Source organism: Bidens hawaiensis, unplaced genomic scaffold (assembly GCF_021521415.1).
Source record: "Bidens hawaiensis isolate Kalapana, Puna unplaced genomic scaffold, B.hawaiensis_p1.1 tig00001597_1, whole genome shotgun sequence".
NCBI classification, from domain to species: Eukaryota; Viridiplantae; Streptophyta; class Magnoliopsida; order Asterales; family Asteraceae; genus Bidens; species Bidens hawaiensis.
This window is the reverse complement of record NW_027491092.1, coordinates 830,458-852,164: the sequence shown is the minus strand read 5'-3', so window position 1 is coordinate 852,164 and position 21,707 is coordinate 830,458. Positions and strand designations below refer to the sequence as shown.

At 42.8% G+C, this 21,707-nt stretch overlaps 1 protein-coding gene across 2 annotated transcripts; it reads right to left on the bottom strand.

The window, feature by feature from the left end:
• Window positions 1-208: 208 nt before the first annotated feature.
• Window positions 209-7,152, bottom strand: LOC143589862 (uncharacterized). 2 transcript variants are annotated; one of them, XM_077070504.1, is made up of 13 exons: window positions 6,887-7,152; window positions 5,656-5,808; window positions 5,343-5,555; window positions 4,434-4,523; window positions 4,237-4,353; window positions 3,873-4,142; window positions 3,641-3,797; window positions 3,484-3,561; window positions 3,284-3,384; window positions 3,001-3,168; window positions 938-1,012; window positions 718-825; window positions 209-536 (listed from the first exon to the last, which is right to left on the bottom strand). In XM_077070504.1, exons 1-13 carry the CDS (start codon window positions 7,130-7,132, stop codon window positions 210-212), a joined length of 2,103 nt encoding a protein of 700 aa, XP_076926619.1. In that variant the 5' UTR covers window positions 7,133-7,152; the 3' UTR covers window position 209. The 2 variants fall into 2 exon arrangements, with proteins under 2 accessions (XP_076926619.1, XP_076926622.1); XM_077070507.1 differs by having other exon boundaries at window positions 5,656-5,795; window positions 6,887-7,024.
• Window positions 7,153-21,707: the final 14,555 nt, after the last annotated feature.

The following is a 21,707-nucleotide window of genomic DNA, read 5'->3' as shown; positions in this document are numbered from 1 at the left end:
GATGCTCCAGCCAAAGTTCAGTTTGGCCACATTTATGTTTTAACTTTAACTTGCAATCAGCCTCATAGTTAATAACAACTCAGTGTTGGAAGCCATAGGAGCGGCAAAAGTCAAAAACAAAGAAAAACATGGGTGAATATACATAACCATATAGCGCATATATATAATATAATTTCAGTTTCTCTATATCTTTACATATAACCTATCTCTTAACACAAGTCACTACAACAATCACATAATTCACAACAACAATCGAGGCATTGAAAACAAGCAAGGGCGGTACATAGTTGTGTGAGAACAATGGCGCATTGATCATTCATGCGAGAGCATGTGCGGATGAAACACACGCAACAACATCGATCAAGAAACATGCCCCAACAAGAGGAAGCCGCTTGCATCACTATTCCTGCAGGCTCGGTTAATTCTAAATCTTGTATTCCCGGAGGAAGATTATCAATCGTTGCCTTCAAGTTACCAAATCCAACACTTATATTCCGTAGGTATAACGTCTTGTGATTCTCTAACTTTGAACACTTCTGCAATTCAATTTACATTCAATAAATTATAAGACTTACCAATTAGTCCTGCCTTTGACAAATACCATGTTTTGACTTCAAAAGGAAAAGTATGAACCATTAGCTGTGTTTCCATTACTCGAATTAAGATTATAGTTTAGTTAATTATATTATAACATTATGTATACATGTAAGGATGTACCTCTTCTGGTAGAACTGAAACGAGGGTTGGCTTTATTTTGTCGCTTTGAACTAGAACCATGCGGGCATATTCGGAAGGAACTCCCATTTGTAGGCTCATATTTGCAATCTATGACCAATAAAACAGTTTAATTAAATGAGGTTAAGTGAGCATATGATGATAACCACAAAAACATATCATCTTTAATATTAAATGAATATTTTTTTTAAAAAAAACAAACCTTTTCCTCTATCTGTGTATTTTGGTCTAACCATGCACGCGCTGTGAGTGCATCAATCTCCCTTCTTGCACAGACCTGAAAGTGGGATATTTGAACATTTTTATGAGCCCTAAAATATTACTCCAATGGGCCCAGCCTTATTTGTGCACCATGACAAACTTCATCTAGACATTTAAAATTTCACATGTACCCTTGTGAACTCATAATATCACATCTGCTTTTTCAGAAACCTAAATTTGAAGTATTAATACACAATAATACTTATACTAAAACATATCCTAACTTTTGTATTATGATTAATTAATACTTCATTGTCCCCCTAATCACAAACAAACTTAGGTCTTGAATGCCTTCACATGGATGTCATGCGTTTCTTCACATATGGTTGTGCAGACGAGGTTCCCAGTTCAGTCTTCACATGACTTGCTTTCATCATTTCATAGAACCATTCTATGCCTTCAAGATAGAGAAGATACCCCGCATTTCACTCAAACTCCATGTCGAAATAACACCGAACATCCATGGCTATGTAGCTCCAAGCATTGTTAACCATTGCTTCTACATATCCTCCACTTAACATAGTCATCATGTATAGATCATATAGATTGTAGGACCCAGTAGATCACGATTCAATCAACAATCAAGAACATAACAAAGAAGAACAACGACAACAAGGGATGAAACCTGAAACACAAACTTTATTGATCGAACAAGACACTATACAAATGCTTACATCGAGCATCTATTTGTAGTTTTCCTTATGGTGATAATTAACCACCTCTGGCGGTTATAACTACCATGGCGGTTATATAACTAACTTTATAACCGTCTAATATTTACATCAAGACCCCCTAAATTACAAATGTTGCATAAAGCACCCTAAACTATACTTTGCACTAATTACAAAATTGCCCCGTAACATTTAATCAAACTTGATCATACAATTAAGGCCAACATAGATCTATCTCCTTGCCATGTTCACAATAATGAAATCCAATTTTGGAATGGAAACAAATTATGAAGATAAAGAGTTCAAATTCATAAAAAGGACGGGAGATGCAGAAACACACTTGTTAAGTGTGAAGTATTTACCTGAACTTGACAAAAAGATATTGAGTTTGAAACAGTTAACAAAACAAGGTTTTAATTAAAGTGAAAATTGAAGGTGATGTTTATCACACAAAGATGAATGTTGATGATGAACTAAGGATATAAATTCAAACGGATCGGAGGCGTCTGAAAACAAAAAAAGGAGTATTTAGCGAATTACTTGGATGCAATTGGTTTGCAAGCTGCACAAGACTCAGAAGATGTCCAAACTCATCCATGTATATCATCAATAAGTGATTGCATGAATCTGTTAAAACACATTGCAGGTTTATAATCTTGTTTACAAGTATAATGATGATTCAGAAATATGTTCTACGAACTCGTGGAATGGTATCATACCGTGTACCTTGAATCCTATTTTGAGAGACCTATTCCACCATATTTAAGCAATGGTAGATAGATCTATACGATCTATGCATGATGACTATATTAAGTGGAGGATATGTAGAAGCAATGGTGAACAATGCTATGAGCTACATAGCAGTGGATGTTGGGTGTAATTTCGACAAGGCGTGTATCGTCTCTATCTTGAAGGCATAGAATGGTTCTATGAAATGATTAAAGAAAGTCATAGGAAGACCTAGCCGGGAACCGCGTCTGCACAACCTGGTGTGAAGACAGTTGTGACAATCATGACATCCATGTGAAGACATTCAAGACCTAAGTTTGTTTGTAATTAAGGGGACATTGATGAAGTACCAATATTGTGTATTAATACTAATAGTTGCATGTTCCATCGAATAAGTGAAGATCGAGGACACTATTCGTAGAGAATATTCATTGAAACAATTGTTGTACCAAATTTTATATACGATGAAATTGGTAAAGATGGTATTGATTTGTATACTGAAAGTCAGAAAGTGAAATATGAAATTATTATGTAGAAGAATGTGTATATATATATATATATATATATTTATTTATTTATATCTCAAATTAATGTAATACATTACCCTGTCTATAGGTATGCCCTTTGCTTTCCTCACTTTGACATCAATTAGGCAAGTGCTCATATCAGCCCGGAAGCCTCTAGCTATAACAGTATCAGGGAAATCCCCATGGTATCGACCTGACACAACTAATGGACTTCCAAACAAATCTGGAATACGAAATGGATACAACTGCAATGATTATAAGAAAAATGATCAAATGTCATGAATGGGTTGACTGCGCCATATGCATACTTAGCATCAAAACATTATAAATTTAACATATGACGTATCACGCAACGTATACCTCAGTTGAATCAAGATTTTGTAAGGCGTCAAGGGTTACATTTGTGAGTATGGGAGAGAAAGCTTTATTAAGCATTCGTGGTAATAGGTCACTGATTGAATCTGGTAAAAAGAAAAAGTTAAAACAATTACTTGGCATTAGTACTATGTGTACAAAGACAACTTTGATTAATTAAGATAATGGTACTAGACAGAACTCACCTACATCATATGCAGCATCATAGCATCCCCTTCCCATATGTGCAAGCATTTGCAAAAAATAATGATTGCAGTACGAACCTGAGAATCTTGAAACCATAAATAAGAAGCCACAATACACACCCACATAACATTAAGCTCTAAGAAGTAAAGGCCTCACCTATGCCAAATGTACAAATTCGAGGACAATTAAGTCCTCCATCCATTAACTTATCTTTAATTATATTACAAATATCTTTTTCGTCTTCAGCAGCACCGTCAGTAATGAGGAAAATGAGAGGAAAACAGTCACCCGTTTTACCAACCATTTCCAATGCCTGGATATTATGATCATCAGAAACAATCGTTCATGCCAAAATAAGATTGGAGCATATCAAGAGGAAGAAAAATACCTTTTGCAAGGGACTAAGGAGGTTTGTACCTCCTTCAGCAATAAGTTTAGTGTTCATCCATCTAGTTGCATTTGTGATTGCTTCGTTCGTTGCTAATTCCATTGAAGATGAGAATAACTGAATATCACCATTGAACGCTATGATGTTAAAAGAATCTTCTTGATTAAGCTCTGAAAGGCAACCAATCACTGCATCTTTTGATTTCTCAAGAGGGTCATCTTGCATGCTTGTGCTTATGTCTAGTAGAAATACCACTTCCCTTTTCAAAGGCTATAAATAACCACACAAACGAGGTTAGTTATAGGGTGTTTGTGATTGGTTTTTAACTCCTTATTGTACTTTTTAAACATATATTTCCACTAACCTTAATATTTTTGTTACTTCCAGGAAAAATATAAAAGCAAAACATATCTCCCTGATCACAATCCTGTAGAGATGGAGACTGCAATAGCACACCACCAAAGATATCATCCTCATAGACCTATAAGAAATGCTAGTTAGTAACTAAAACATATTTGCATATTAATCCTTTTGATAGAGCCAAAAGATTTGAGACCTTACAGAGAAAGAAAAATAGAAGTCTTGAGTAGACCATTTCTGGACATCTGCCTCATATGAGAAGCCTAATTCGCCAACCTGTCGTCTAGTTTCCTTTCAAGAGAAATGAGAGAAGTATAACATCAGGAGAGATTAGGCATAAACCAGAAACCAATATGATATAGAATAGGGCAAACCGAACTTTGCACCACTTATCGATTTTAGAAAACAAATTAAAATTAGTCACAAACTAGAAACCAACTTACAATTATAACTGATTTTACCAAACGACCACATTTACCAGTATATAGATGTGTCATTTGGAAAATATTGTATTGAAAAATAATTATTAGATGTCATATTAGGTTCCAAGTAGCACATACATATACACTAAAAACAAGACCACACCAGTAATTCTTTTAAACTCTGCATAAGGGGGGGGGGGGGGGGGGAGAAAAGAAATTCTGCGCAAGCAGTTGAACATGTCGCTTGTTGCTTTAATAGATGATAAAATGTGATTTGACTGTAAATCAATAACAAAATATGTTCAACATACCACTTAAGTTGCAAACATTATTGAGTTCAAATGATTAATTTTTGATATTTGTCATACAGAACAAATATATATATATATAGAAAGATCAAATAAGTTGATGGCTGGAAAAACTTCAGGGACTAGTGGAGCCAAGTTTGAAAGCTGGAGGGGTGTATGTGACAAGGGAAAAAAAGTTAAAGATAGCATTTCAGTTCTAATTCGTTTTTTCTAAGATTAAGATCTCAAAGTGTTCTTGGACACCAAATCCTTATGTCTTAACTATAAAGTAAGAAGCATGTGATTCAGCTCTTTTTTGACCAAATGTAAACATGGTTTCTGTTTAGTACAGTTTGTCCTATAAAGTGCTAAGCTAAAGTTTCAAACTTTAAATAGCATACCTTTAAAGGATGAGTAGAAAAGTTGCACATGATCTCTTTATCAATACCAGAGTTCACATTCAACAACACTTTTTCCTTCATAGCACTTCCCTTAACTACCGGCACAACATAAACCGGAAAAGTGAAAGGAACACTAAGACTGAACTCGTTATTTTGGTACACCAATTTCTGAGACCATCTAACATTAACATGGATATATGATCCTCCATCAACCTTGTAATTTTAAGTATCAAAAAGTAAGCAAATTGATCTTAAAAACAAAAAACAAAACAAAATGTTAAAGAGTCATAATAATAAGTTGTTGGGAAAAAACCTGAAAAATCTTGAATATGTATGTGTTGCCTTTCATTAGATAACCATTATTTGTCTTGCTTAATTTTTCTATATCTTTATCTGATTGTGGATTTATGAACTGAGTAGAATATGATCTTCTAGGAGTCTCCACCTCAATACCTAGAACTGAACCCTGTTAGCCAAACCATGTTCTTTTCAGAACTAACTAAAATTAAAAAAAAAAAAAAGATAATTGTAAATTGTGAAACCGTTTTAAATTGATTGATCACATACACAACACACAACAAAGAATAAAGAAAGGTAAAAGGGCAATCAATTCAATTCAATTCAATTAAGTATTCCTAATTACTACAATTAGAATTTATTTAGTCCTACTTTTGTACATAATTATTCCTAACTTGCATAACCAATATGATGCCTATTCAACTAGGAGTCTTGGAGTGTAAACAAGCCTAGCCGAGTCGAGCCCAATCTCGGCTTGTGAGTAGTTTTTCAAGCTTGAGCTCAGCTTGTTTCAACTTCTGTTTCTAAAGCTTGTGAGTAGTTTTTAAAACTCGAACTCGACTCATTTGTAATTTATTTATACACACACACACACACTTTTTTATTTTTTTATACATTTTATATATCACGTAAGAGTGAACCATGGTTTCCGTCCTTGTGGTTTGTTCAAATTTGACATATCAGTCCAAAAGTTTAAAGTTTGCTAGTTTCGTCCCTAAGGTTCCTTTTTGTTAACATATTCTGGACTAAACTAGCAGATTTTAACAAACCCCATAGACGAAAATTGCAATGAAAACGAAACATTATTGACGAAATTGCAACGTAAATTAAACCTTAGGGATGAAAATAACAAATTTTAAACTTTTAGATTGAAATAGCAAATTTAAACAAACCACATCGACGAAAACTATATTATTATAAATATTATTTACTTATATTTTTCATAACTTTATACATAATAATAACTATTACAAATTTAAATTTATGTATTTATTATATAAATACTAGGCTCACAAGCTGAGAAGTGAAGCTCGGGTTCATTTAAAAAAAAACTTATTTTAAGCTCGTACTCATTTAAGCTTAGCTGAGTTGAAATTTTTAACGAACTGAACACGAAACCTTTTACCAGCTGACCTCGAGTAGCTCGGGAGATTCAACTCAAATGACGTCGTTAATATTCTATTTTACATCATTTGGTATTAAATATTACAAAATCAACATAAATAGAAGTTAATTAATTTAATTACCTGCTCACCCATCGGAACCACAACTCTACAATCACAACTCGCATTCGCGGCCACACAATGAACGCACCACGTTCCCGTAACCCTAACAAACGCAGTATCCAACCAACACTCAACTTCCATCGTAACGCCATGCATATGCAACGGCACCAACGCCGGCGGATCACAGTGACCGTACACGTACGGCTGGTAGCTACAAATATCCGGATTATCAACCACCGAAGGATCCGTTATGACTGCGTAAACCATAGGTGCTGTTGGTGAGTAACTCTCCGGCTGACGTAATGATGAGTGTGAAGAAGATGATGATGATGACTTGTTCATGGATGGTGGCTTTGGAGCGGTTGTTGAGGCATTGGTTTTGCCGTAGGAGATGCGTCTGCATAACTGAAGGCCGGTGTGAACTGATTTAGAGAAGGTATTGACGGCCATCGATGGTTACTGGTTATTAGTTAATAAAATGATGAGCTTGGAGTGAGAGAAGAATAATAAAAGGTTAGTGGTGGTGGGGGGCCATTGTATATAATAGTCTAGGTCTCTTTTTGGAATTATATGATATGATGGACACGTTAAGCATTTTTTTTCTTTTAACATACTAATTTAATTATACTCCCACTTTTTTTTTTTTTTAATTCTTGTGTATAGTTTAATAAAAGAAAGTTTGATCAAGATGGTATAAACTATTTATAATGTATATGAAAACAAACAAAGTCTTGTTTATATTTGTTTGGTACATAAGCGCTTACTAAAAAATATTTTACGTGCGTGTTCGTTTATTAAATAAATAAATAAATATATTTATAAACATAAAAAAATTCAGTGAAACCTAGAGATTAAGATTGATATATTCATTAAGGTGAATAATAAGAAAAGAGATAGGAACAGTACAAAGATAGTGTGAGAATATGGTTTTTTATTTTGTATTATGGGTAATAAATTAAAGAATATAAAATGTTTAGATAAAATAAATAAATAAATGTAAAAAAAAAATCATTAACACTTTACCGAATGTTCACGAACACAATTGAACGAATGGGGGTTATGATCATATTTGTTTGTTTAATTAATGGAACAAAATTTCTTGTTCGTGTTCGTTCATTTATTAAACGAACGAACATAAACAAACTTCCAGTTAAACATTAATTGTTCGTTAAACGTTTGATTCATTTACAGGCCTAGCTATAACTTATTTGATTTACTTTTTCGTATTGTTTTTCAATAAATTGAATACGAACAGTTATATTAATTGGTTTGTTCAAATTCAAGTTAATATGAATGAGACATCGGACCTTAAAAGTAATGTGTTAGAAAATGAATGTGTTGGTGATGATATCCCATAAATATGACATTTAATTAAATTGCCGTTTATGATACATTGATACATAATCGCGAATGAATGAAACGAGTGGTTCACTCTACGCCTAAAAGTGGGCGCACTAATACTCCAAAAAGGTTGATAGTAATGTTGACTATTGTGGCATTGGTCCCAAAATATAATCTGTTTGAAAGAATACAAAAGTGGTCCAAACATACGACACAGTTAATAACCTTGGAGATATATATACATTAATTATACACGAAACAAATGTGCTCGTAGAAAGCATATCAGATATTTGTCTTGTTAATTAAAAAGGGTTATTGATAAATGAGAATGAAATATGAGAAAGCTATCCGAATAAAATAACCGTAGTGTGATGTGATACTACAACTTTGAAATGTATATACTTACAAATTTCATAATTTGTTGAATTTGTGTGATTTAGTTAGTTAATCCACAACATGTGTAGTAAAGTTGGTTTTAAAACATAATGAGGTTTGGTCATTAGGGTACTCCGGCGTCTTCGGCTTCAAGAGTTGCTCAAAACCACCACCGCCACAATTTTATTACCAGGCTCTGTATTGTAATCTCGTTTTGGCAAAATCAAATCAAAACTGGAGACGGTGAAAGTGCAATCGGTTTGCGCATCCATTCGGTCTGCATATTAATTAGGTGATGACCGAAGAAGCTTGGGTACTTCAACACGTGTCTCGAGTAGCATTAGATGATTGGGTTTGAGACTTTTGACTAATGGCTATAACCTGTATGTATAGATTATGATTGTTTTGTGTATTATTATTGAAGAAACACTAAGTGAACCCTGGATAGATTATAGATAATCTGGGGTTTAAGTAATGTTTCCCACGGATGAGGTCTAGCTGAGAAGGCTGTTCTTCAGGAGACCTGCAAAACAAACACCGTAAGCTCGTCACTGAGAAGGGGGGGTTCCTCCTTGTGACCACCCTCCGGCGTGAGAATCAGACTAGATTGCTCTGAATATAAGTGTATATTAGGAGATTGCTAGATAACTGGATAGCAGATGATCTTACCATTCCAAGATGTTGGAGTATTTATAGCCGAAGGTAGGTTTCCAAGCAGGTACAGCAGGCTGAATAGTATTCCTGTTCTACCAACAGTGGATTATGCACAGGCCATACTGGTTGGTGGATAAGTTACGGCCAACAGTAACAAAGTCGGCTGCACTATTCCACCAACTGTAGATTATGCACGTCCCACCTACTGTGGATTATACGCAGGCCATGCTGGTTGGTGAATAGGTTACGGCCAACAGTAACACTATTCTACCAACTGTAGGCTACGTACGCCCGTCAGTAAGAGTTGGTGAGTAGGCAGCGGCTAATAGTGACAAACAGTACTAGAGGGTGCTCCTCCTCGTACTGTTGTCGGTGAGCTGTCACCCTGTGATTGGCTCATGGGTTGTTCTGGTCAGATCGTCTGTCCTATCCATACCTTGGTAGGTATAGTACAAAAGATCTTTCAGAATCATACGGACTGGCTCATTTTGGCGGGATTGTTCCCGCCTTGCTCATTCCTTCATGTGACTATTGAAGTAGCTATTGCCTTGTGCGCGTAGCCCTGCTGTCTGCGGGTAGCCTTCCCTGATGGCTTGTATCCGCAACTGCGGGAACAGGCGGGGTACTTCACCATTGGGAGGCTTTCCATGCGTGTACAGCTTGCGTACTGCGCGTAAGATTCTATGAGCATGGTGGGTCCTGCGGGAGCAGAAGGCCTTTGCGCAGACGTCCCTATTCAAGGTGAGTCTTGCGGGACCAACTGGTCTCTGCTGGGACCTACCTCTTCAAGTCCCCCCAGTCCAATGTTCTTCTCATGAATGTTTAATAAAGTGAGGTGAACTTTTGGACTTTAAGCAAGGGGTTTTGAAAAGGGTTTTTAGTTTTTAGGTTCTCCGTGGGGATTCTTCCCGCGGGTTTCCTAATGTCACTTGCAAAAATTCCCGATTTTTTTGCTTGATCTTTGGGTATGATGCGGGTAGGTATGTAACCTTCTCGCAAGTCAGGAGCGTTGAGTCTCACTTGTGTGGATTCTCCTTGAGGTTTTAGTGGTTTTGAACATAGTGATCAATTATGTTTAAACCACCAATTCCATCCTGGAGCCTCAAACAATGTAGTTCTCGACGTTCCCGCTATGCGGGGATGTTATTTCCGTTTCCGCAAGCATTGCCCAGAAGATCCTTCTTGGTTTCAATTCCCTGCGGAGCGCTAGGTATGTGAAGGGTTTTGCCTTAACACTGTACCCGCGCTTGTCTTACGGTTACTTTACTTTCAAGGTACCCCTGGCGTCAATTCCCTGCGGGTGCTAGGTATGTGAAGGGTTTTGCCTTAACACTGTACCCGCACCCGCCTTATAGTTACTTTGTTGCCGGGGTTTTCTTGGCTTCAATTCCCTGCGGGTGCTAGGTATGTGAAGGGTTTTGCCTTAACACTGTACCCGCATCCGTCTTATGGTTACTTGGTTGCCAAGGTAAGGGGTATTTTCCCGCTTACTTTTGAATCTTTTTGAATTTTGAATTTTGAAATTCGAAAGGTTGGTGAGGATAAGAACAGTCCAAACATCTGAAACGTCGTGCGACGGTTTCTTCTGACTGTGTCAGGACGTGCAGGAAGTTATGGTGACGTGACAGTACATGGTCATTCCAGACGCTTTTTCAGGCGCGTGGGCGCGATTTTCCGGGCGCGTGGCCGCGAAATTACTGGCACGCGTCCTTTTTACAGCTGTTGCCAGCTTGCTTTTTGCCACGCGTCATAGTTTCATTGCACCCTCGATTTCTCTCTCCTCCGCATTAAATTCACCGCATTAATTGCGATTAGTATATAAAGGGGGAGAGGGTCCTTTTTAATTCACACCTTCACCCTTCTCTTCTTCTTCTTAGCGATTTCCGGCAAATACTCCCATTTTCAGGCAAGCATTTTCCCGAAATCGCTTTCTTTCTGCAAGATGTCTTCACATGATCTCGAGTCTACCACCGATGACAGGAGTACTGCTGGCGAGTGCCAGTGTGCTCTGCCCGGCGATCAGTACCGGTATGTTGTTAGGAAGTTCATGCTCGATCCTCTCGAGCCTGAGTTTCCTGAACCCCATCAGACCGTGTACGATGCCCCCAGTGGCAAGATCGGGGTATATGCTGCATTCTTTGTTTATGGGAACCTTAGGTTCCCATTGACAAAGTTTGTTTACCGTGTCCTCGAAAGGCACGGTGTTCATCTGACCGAGCTGCACCCAATGGCGATCGCGAAGATTCGCCACTTCGAGTGGGTGTGCCGGATATTGGGTGTTGAGCCCTACGTGGACCGCCTGATGACCTTCTATACTTGGAGGTGCATCCAGGGGTGGTACACCCTGACAACCCGGATCAAGGGTTTGAAGATTTGCGCGACCGAGCGCAGTCTCCGATCGTGGAAGCGGGAGTTCTTCTACATTTCTGCTCGCGCCGTCCCCATTGCCATGAAGTTTAAAAATGGCCAAGCCATTCCGAGCCACCACGCCACCAACTACCAGGAGGCGGAATGGTTTGCAAAGATATCCCGGGTCCAATCTCCGGTTTACCGGTTTGCGGAGTCCGGGATGGTGATGTTGGGGATGAGCCGGGTATGGAAGGAGGCGTCTCAGGTTCCCATCCTTCTCGAATACGGTTTGAACTCTACTCCTTATGGTATGTCTTGTCTTTCTTGCTGATATGAGTTTGTCTTCTAACTGTTTCTTTTCTTTCAGAGGGGAACAATTTGGAGTCGCTCCTGTACCCGCGGGAAGCTGACGATCCCGTGCGGGTGGGTACTCGTGCTCTTGACGAGAATGAGTTGCCCATCCTGGAGCAAACAGCGGATCGGTTTGTGGAGGTCTATCCGCTGGGCCACGAGATCCTGAGCCACCGGCGGCCAGGTAAGGCGTTATTCTCTCCTCCCCCCCTCAGTGCTGTACCCGCTGCTGGAATTCCTGACCTGTCTTCTTCTGAGGAATCCGCAGATGGTCCTCCGTTAGTGCGGAAGAAGAGGGCTGCCGGCGGGAAAGGGAAGGAGAAGGCGGCCTCCACAGCCGATCCAGTGCTCCTATCTGACACTGAGTCAGATAGTGAAGAGGTGGCGGGGAACCCCGGTGGTGAGAAGACCACTGTTCCGGAGGCTACGACTGTTACCTCCGGAGAACCAATGACGACGACGGTGACCGGCATCAAGAGACCGGCTCCATCGGGTTCGTCCCCGCCCGTCCGTACGTTCAAGCTCAAGAAAACCCGTAAGTACAACTCTTGGCTTTTATCTTCGTAATTTAATCTTCCAAGTCTTTTAACACTTTTCTTCTTTACGCAGGTGTGGATGTTGGCGCATTCCAGGGTGAGGGGCCGAGTACTACCTCTCCGCCAATGACGGTAGGCTTGGTCAGCCTACCTGTGGCGTCGACCCAGGCGCCTGCGCCTGCTTCCGCTGGTTCAGTTGCTCATTCTGAGCCGACTGTTCCAGCCGAGATGACGTCACCGCCGGCTGTGAGTGCAATTTTTACAGCATCCTTCACAGAGCCGGCGGTTACTTTTGCCGCAGATTCTGCGGCAGCGACCGCGGCGGCAACCACGGCTGCTGCTACTACGCCCCCGGCAACGATGGCCGGTCCCTCAGGTACGCGTGGGGCTTCTCGCATCTTTCTGCCACCTTCCCATCTGCCTGACCTCTTGGATGGATTTCCATTGGGTTCAGGTGATGGGTTCGGCGGCTATCGGCCTGTAATTGACCCTACAGGTGCGTAGGGTTCCTTTGGCCCTTTTTCACTTATATATTTTATCATCTTTTCCTAACTGCTTTTTGTTTTCTGCAGTTTCGGATTCCAATGAAGTGTATGTTCCGCGATGGAACATACGCCGAGGAACAACCCTTCGTACCCCTGTGGAGTGCGTGGAATGGGCTCGCCACGCTGCTCCCCATGGTGCGTTGGGGGAAGCCATGGCTAGCTACCAGGAGGGTAGGCTAACCAATGAGCTTCGGGTTCTCCAAGCCCGGATGCAGCCGCGCGTCGAGCTGCTTTGTCGTGAAAACGACAAGTTAAAAGCAGCTCGCGCCAAGGAAGTATCTCAAGCGCGGGCTCTTCGGGAGGAGAACCAAAAGTTGGCCGCAGCTGCTGCGGAGAAGGAGAAGGCCTTCAAGGCCCTCGAGGTTGAGGTTCAAGCGCGACTCGAGGCCCGCTCCAAGGCTGCCCAAGCTGTTAACGAACAGCTTCGGCTGGCTAAGGAGACTGCGAGGAACGCAACCGAGAGGGCTACCAAGGCTGAAGCCGTTGCTGAGCCTTTACGCGTGGAGAACGAGGAACTCAAGGCCAAATTGGAGGCTCTCCAACGTGCTCATGATGCCTTGGCGATGGAGGATGCCAAGAAACTTCAAGAGATCCTGGACCAGAGGGGCGTGCTTGATCACACCGAGCGGAAGCTTAAGGGCGTCGAAGAGGCTGCCGCAAAGGAAGTGCTACTTGCCAAACTTAACAAAAGCGCAGCCGAACGCGCCTGCACCCAAGCTCAAGCCGCCCTTAAAGAAGCTCTGGTTGCCAAGGAATGGCTTCTTCGAGAAGCGTTGTCTCAGGTAAGTCTATCTTCATGTCTTCACGCTTATCTTTGTAATTAGGGTGTTGACACTTGTATATTTTCTTATGTAGGTTGTGCATCGGGTCTTCTCAGAGACATCTTACGATGATGCAATGAGCGCAGCCCTCAACGCTTCTCACGAGGATGGGGAACGGGTCGGTTTCCTGCTTGGTCTAGGGTTTGTTGAGAAAGGCGTCCCGCCATCCAACTTCCCTTTGTACAACGTAGATACCGAAGCCATATATGACCAAGCAGTAAATCAATACGCCGCCTTCCCGCATCCGGTGGTGGAGAAGGTGAACCAAGTAGCTGCTGCTGATGATGGGTTAGCTATCCTTAAAGCTTTCCTTGAACCGCCCCGTTCCTCTGATGGAGCGGGTCCAAGTGGAAGCGGCCCTGAAGCTTGATCCCGAAGATCCCTTCCCATTGCTAGGATAGTCTTGTACGGATGTATTTATTTTTCTTTTCGTAGGCGGGTAGTTACCCGGCCATTCTTGTAATAATTTATTTGTGAAATATAAATCTTTTTGCGTATAAGATTGTTATTTCTTTCTTTGGGTTCCTTGCTTTATAAACTTATGACTTGCATACTTAGTTTAAATTAGCAATTTTCCAAGTGTTTAGAATAAGTTAACCTGTTGAACGTGGTTGATAATGGGTTAAAGTTTTGCTTCCTCTTTCGTGATTGTGCGGGTAGAACCGTCACTTGCACTTAGTAGGATGGTTAAACTTTAACCTTCATCTGACCTGCGTGTAGGTTTTCCTCATCTTTTGAGGATAAGTTAACCTTTGAACGTGGTTGATAATAGGTGTGAAGTTTTGCTTCCTCTTCCGTGATTGTGCGGGTAGTACCGTCACTTGCACTTAGTAGGATGGCAAAACTTTACCCTTATCTGACCTGCGTGTAGGTTTTCCTTTTTTTTTTTTTTTTTTTTTTTTTTTAGGATAACCTTTGAACGTGGTAGATGATAGGTTGAAGTTTTGCTTCCTTGTTTGTGATTGTGCGGGTAAGACCGTCACTTGCACTTACAAGGATGGCTAAACTTTACTTACATCATACCTGCGTGTAGGTTTCCCTTATTTTTAACGTTGTGTTTATGCGGGTTTTGCCGCCTTCCACACGTAACGACTTACTTCTCCCCGTTTATGCGGTAAATACCGGCACCAGTGGGAAGTTCATAAGGATAAAGGCAAACACATTATGAAAGGAGAATCATTTCCATTAGAAGTGGCTCTAGGCCTTTACAAGTTTTGGAATTGATCTACATATAACATTTGCGTAATTGAGCTCCATTCCATGTTCTTGGGATGGGAGTGCCATCGAGCCTTTCGAGCCGGTATGCGCCCTTTCCCAGGACTTCTTTGATAATGTATGGCCCTTCCCAAACCGGGGCCAGCTTTCCCGGGCGCTCTTGGTTTGAAGCCTCGTTGTTACGCAGTATGTAGTCTCCTATTTTGAAGTTGCAGAGTTTTACCCGCGTGTTGTAGTACTTTTGCATTTGTCGTTTGTAGTTCTCTTCACGCACTGCGGCTAAGTCTCTGCGTTCCTCGGTTAGCATAAGATCCAACCGTCTTTCCGCATCATTGTCTTCTAGCTGAATCAAGACCCTTGGCGAGGGTAGACCAATTTCGACCGGGACCATGGCTTCAGTGCCATAAGTGAGGCTGAACGGGGTTTCTCCCGTACTGGCCTTCTTCAGCGTTCTGTTTGCCCAAAGGACGTGCGGAAGCTCGTCCACCCAGCCGGATCTGTGTTTTAAGAGTCTTTTCTTTATGCCATCGACGATGCTCTTGTTTGCTCTTTCCACCTCACCATTACCTTGCGGGTGTGCCACTGAGGTAAAGGTGTGGGTAATTTGAAGTTCTTTTAGCCACTGTTGTAGCTTCTTGTCAGCAAAGTTGGTGCCGTTATCGCTCACCAAATTCTGTGGAAGTCCAAAACGACAAATAATAAATTCCCAAATAAATTTTTTGATATGCTTCGCGGTTGTTTGGGCTAAAGGTTTTGCTTCTATCCACTTGGTGAAGTAGTCGATGGCTACCACTAGGAACTGAACATTTCCTGCTGCTGTAGGAAATGGGCCTGTCACATCGATGGCCCACTTCTGAAATGGCCATGAAGAAGTGACTGGAACCAGTTCATTCTTCGGGCGGTGCGTGTTGGGTGCGTAAAGTTGGCAAGACTTGCATTTTCTGATGTATGCCAGTGCATCCGTATGCATCCCCGGCCAAAAGTATCCCGCGTTGTTTAGCTTGGCTACAACAGCGCGAGGACCTGCGTGTACTCCACAGATGCCTTCGTGTACTTCCCTTAGGAGGTAGTCGGCATCTTGGTTGTCCACGCATCTCAAGAGTGGGCCAAGAAAGTTACGTCTGTAAAGGATGTCGTTGACGAGCTGATAATTCAGTGCTTTACAGCGTAGTTTTCTTGCCTGTGTTTTTGACTCTGGTAGTGTTCCTGCTGCAAGGTAATTTATTATTGGTGTCATCCACGTTTCTGTACCGGTTTGGATGACACAAATTTCCTTGTGCGGGACTGATGGTGCTTCGAGGAGTTCAATGCGGATGTCCTTTCCCAAGTGGGTGAAGGCTAGTGACGCAAGCTTGCTTAACGCATCCGCAGATTTGTTTTCGCTGCGCTTGACGTGTATGACTTTACAATCACTAAAATCACGCATAAGGGTTTTTGCCTGGGCGAGGTACAGGGCCATTGTGTCGTTCACAGCCGTGTACGTCCCATTTATTTGGTTGGCCACCAGCATGGAATCCACGTGGGCTTCCAAGTTTTTCACTCCCATTTTACGCACAATTCTCAAACCGGCCAAGAATGCTTCATATTCGGCTTCGTTATTCGTACTTGGAAAATCCAACCGAATAGCGTAAGTATATTCTTGGCCTGCTGGGTTGGTTAATTTTAACCCTGCACCTGAACCCTCGTTATTGGCTGCTCCATCAGTGTAGAGTCGCCAGACATCATTGATGTCCTGTGCTGGGGAGGGTTGAGCCTCCTTCTGGCACTCTTTCTCCCGCGAAGCGGGGACTTCTGCAATAAAATCGGCCAGGACCTGGCCTTTTATGGCTGGTCTTGGCTTGTACTTAATTGCATATTCTCCCAATTCAATTGCCCATTTGGCTAGACGTCCCGATAATTCGGGTTTGCCTAGAACGTTTGAGAGTTTGAAGTTTGTGAGAATGGTGATTGGGTGGCCCTGGAAATATCGTCTTAACCTGCGTGAAGCGTGTATAAGTGCTAAGACCAATTTTTCGAGGGTAGAGTACCGGGTTTCTACGTCTGTTAGTACACGGCTAACATAATAGATTGGCATCTGGATGCCTTTTCGTTCTGTTAGCAGGACTGCCCCGGTTGCTCTATCTGTTGCGGAAAGGTATAGGATTAACTCCTCTCCCGCTTGTGTTGCTGTAAGTATTGGGAGTTCGATCAAGCGTGACCGAATCTCCTGAAAAGCTGCTTCCGCTTCTGGTGTCCAGCGGAAGTGCGTTTTCTTTAAGCAGTTTCTCAATGTTGACACGAAAGGAAACGACCTATCCGCATGGTTTGCCAAAAAGCGATTAAGTGCGACTAGTCGTCCATTCAGTGTCTGAGCCTGTTTGATGGTGGTAGGTGATTCCATTTTAACAATGGCTTCGACCTTTTCAGGGTTCGCTCTGAAGCCATCTTTAGTAACAATGACTCCCAAGAACTTCCCTTCTTCCATCCCAAATGAACATTTGCTCGGGTTGAGCTTCATGTTTATCTTTCTAAGCGTGTTGAAAGTTTCTTCAATGTCTTTCAACATCGCTTCTGGCTCGGGGCTTTTGATGACCAAATCATCCATATAGACTTCCAAGTTTCTCCCGATTTGGGCATGAAACTCTTTGTCCATCAGTCGTTGGTACGTGGACCCTGCATTCTTAAGTCCGAATGGCATCATTTTATAACAAAATGTACCATCGGGCATCCGAAATGCGGTTTTGTCCTGGTCATCTACGGCCATGTGGATTTGATGGTACCCCTTATACGCATCCAGGAAGCATTTAAGGCGAAATGGTGCCAACGAATCCACCTTAAGATCAATTTCTGGTAACGGATAACAATCTTTGGGGCATGCTTTGTTCAAATCTTTGAAATCTATGCACATGCGCCATTGTTTGTCATTCTTCGGTACCATTACGGGATTTGCAACCCATGTTTGATATCTACTAACGCGTATGATGCCCGCGTCAAGGAGTTCCTTGACTTGGGTTCTACACGCGTTAGTTTGTTCAGGCCCCATTACTCTGCGCTTTTGTACGACTGGCGTGACAGCCGGATCGCACTTGAGCTTATGCTCCGCCTTACTTCGGGGTACACCAGTCATGTCAGCTGGTGCCCACGCAAAGATGTCAGCGTTTTTCTGCAGTAAGCGTTTGAGTAGGGTGCGGGTGGGATCAACGATTATTGGTCCAATGGTAACGGCCTGGTCGGGGTATTTGCCATTGAAGGCCCATTTTTCCGGTTCGGTGATGGTTGGTTTAGCCATATTTGGTTTGGGTTTAGATGAGACAGATGCGATGCATACCTGGGGAATGCCAGTGATCATCGCCACACCCTCAGCTGTTGGCCATCCCATCATGCCGTGGACTGAAGATACCACGGCGTTGAATCTTGCCATCCCGTCTCTCCCGAAGAGGATGTCGTACGTGTGGTGTGGCTTCCTCATCACGACAAAGTCCACATCCTCTGTGCGGGAGTGTTTTCCATCTGTAAGAGTGACGGGGAAAGATAGGATACCCAGGGGGGTTTCTGTACTGCCGTCAAACCCTTCCATTGAAGCGTAGACCGTTTCCAGGCGTTCTTTGTCTTCATCATCCAGCTTGTCAAAGAACTGCCTGTACATCACTGTTGACGAAGCGCCGTTGTCAACAAGAGTGCGGGAAGTGATGTAATGCCCCAGCTGGCTTTTGATGACGATGGGGCCTTCTTTGCTGGGGCCTCTTGGCACTCGCGGGAAGCGCACCTCAGCTTCCTTCCACGCGCATGGTTCTGTCATTCGTCTTTTTCTTCCTCCGACCTTGCCATGAACCATGTTGATGCTGATGTCGACGGGCTTTCGTCCGTTACCTCTGTACCGGTTGTCATTCCTTCCTCCCTTCCTGATTGATGCCACGAGATGTGCAAGTCGTCCATCCTTGACAAATGCTTCAACAATGTCTTTCAAGGATGTGCACTCTTCAGTACCATGACCCTTTGTCCCGTGGAAATCACAGGACTTGCTTTGATCCGCATTAGGTTTCTGCCGGATCAATGGGGCTTTTGGCCATGGCAATTTTTCCGTGGCAAATATCTCCGTGACGCTCTTCGTGAGTGGCGTCCACCGGTGTTTTCGGTTTGAAGGGTGTGTGTTGTCTCTTCCGCCAACAAGAGGGCGAGAGCTGGATGAGGTGTCAAAGTTTACCCTTGACTGCCAAATACCTAGCCTCCTCTTTTTGTTCTGCCGGGCGGTCCTAACGTTGTTCTCCCTTGTCCTCTGCGTGTAGAGGTGTGTACTCTGGGGAAGATCCCTTCCCAGTTGCTTTTCCGTCTCGGCAAAGCGCTTTGCCGCCGTCATGATGGCATCCCAAGTTGATGGCATGCCATCCTTACCCGTCAATGTGCGGATAAGTTCTGGGTATTCGGCGCCTTGGATGAAGGCGGCGCGAACCAGATCCTCACTTATGTTGCCGAGACTTAGCTTTTTGGAGTTGAAGCGAGTGATGAAGTCTAGTAAAGATTCATCCTCCTCTCTCACGCAGTTGAGGATCGTCCACTGCTCTTCAGTGTACTTCCTCTGTTGGCTGAAGTGCTGGCTGAACTTGTTCTGAAAGTCCGCCCAGTCATATATGTGGTGGATCGGTAAACGATCGAACCATGCCCTGGCCGCTCCGACCAGAGTCATCTGGAACATGTAGCACCACGTGGGTTCCGTCCAGTTGCTGACGGTAGCCCCCGCAATGAACCTGTTCAAATGGTCGTCTGGGTCGGATAGACCATCGTAAGTGCCAATGTTGGACATCTGTTTGGCACTTCTCGGGGCGATTGCTTCCGCAATGTCCCTTGCGAATTTTGACTTTCCTGCATTTGTAGCAGTTGGTCTAAAGGTTTTGGAGAAGTCACGCGGGTTTCTCTCCGTGATTGGTTTAAAAGCTTCCCCAAAATTCCTTTTTGGTTGGACGTCCGTTTCCTTACGCTTCCCTTTCGCCTTATGGCGAGGGTTTGCGTCGGTATCGGACTCCAACTCATCTGAGTACTCACCGTCACTGCTCATATTGAGGTGTTGGCGAGTACTGCCGAACTCGTCAGCCTGTTGAGCTGAACGCAAGCGTTCATCCAATTCGGCTTGGAATTCTCTTTGCCGTGCTTCGGCCCACGCCTTCACTTGATCTAGTGTTTGGCGAGGGGCCCTTGTTCGTTTTTCCAACTGGGTGTCGGTGAACCCCAGTGGAATATTTACTGCACTTGCCCCGGCTTTGGTAGTCGGGGTAGTGTTCGTAAGGATTGTATAACCGCCGGTATTCCCCCCAGTTGCTGGGGTTGTTACCGGGGTTTCTTGGTCGGTTACTGGCCTTTGGACCGGAGTAACGTTAACCATTTCTTCAGAAATTGTGAAAAAACTAAAATAGTTCTAGCTTTTATGCACGGATGGCGCCAATGAAGAAACACTAAGTGAACCCTGGACAGATTATAGATAATCTGGGGTTTAAGTAATGTTTCCCACGGATGAGGTCTAGCTGAGAAGGCTGTTCTTCAGGAGACCTGCAAAACAAACACCGTAAGCTCGTCACTGAGAAGGGGGGGTTCCTCCTTGTGACCACCCTCCGGCGTGAGAATCAGACTAGATTGCTCTGAATATAAGTGTATATTAGGAGATTGCTAGATAACTGGATAGCAGATGATCTTACCATTCCAAGATGTTGGAGTATTTATAGCCGAAGGTAGGTTTCCAAGCAGGTACAGCCGGCTGAATAGTATTCCTGTTCTACCAACAGTGGATTATGCACAGGCCATACTGGTTGGTGGATAAGTTACGGCCAACAGTAACAAAGTCGGCTGCACTATTCCACCAACTGTAGATTATGCACGTCCCACCTACTGTGGATTATACGCAGGCCATGCTGGTTGGTGAATAGGTTACGGCCAACAGTAACACTATTCTACCAACTGTAGGCTACGTACGCCCGTCAGTAAGAGTTGGTGAGTAGGCAGCGGCTAATAGTGACAAACAGTACTAGAGGGTGCTCCTCCTCGTACTGTTGTCGGTGAGCTGTCACCCTGTGATTGGCTCATGGGTTGTTCTGGTCAGATCGTCTGTCCTATCCATACCTTGGTAGGTATAGTACAAAAGATCTTTCAGAATCATACGGACTGGCTCATTTTGGCGGGATTGTTCCCGCCTTGCTCATTCCTTCATGTGACTACTGAAGTAGCTATTGCCTTGTGCGTGTAGCCCTGCTGTCTGCGGGTAGCCTTCCCTGATGGCTTGTATCCGCAACTGCGGGAACAGGCGGGGTACTTCACCATTGGGAGGCTTTCCATGCGTGTACAGCTTGCGTACTGCGCGTAAGATTCTATGAGCATGGTGGGTCCTGCGGGAGCAGAAGGCCTTTGCGCAGACGTCCCTATTCAAGGTGAGTCTTGCGGGACCAACTGGTCTCTGCTGGGACCTACCTCTTCAATTATGAAGTGTCCGCTATAGAAAATCATTTTCGCTGGTAAAACTTTTTATGAAATGAAATTTGATAGTTTATTTTCATCAATCATCAATATGAAGAATTTAGATTTTAATTTTGTATCATCTAATAACTTTTAGATATAAATTAACAAATAAGGGGATAGATACATGTCAGAGCCACATGCTATTCATAAATGTACTAATTCATATAATATAAAT

Coding starts and splice junctions, on each gene's coding strand:
- LOC143589862 (XM_077070504.1), bottom strand. CDS start 7,132: ATGGTTTACGCAGTCATAACGGATCCTTCGGTGGTTGATAATCCGGAT. Junction 1,013..3,000: donor AGGGCATACCTATAGACAGG/GTAATGTATTAC, acceptor TCCCACTTTCAG/GTCTGTGCAAGAAGGGAGAT. Junction 826..937: donor ATACACAGATAGAGGAAAAG/GTTTGTTTTTTT, acceptor TATTGGTCATAG/ATTGCAAATATGAGCCTACA.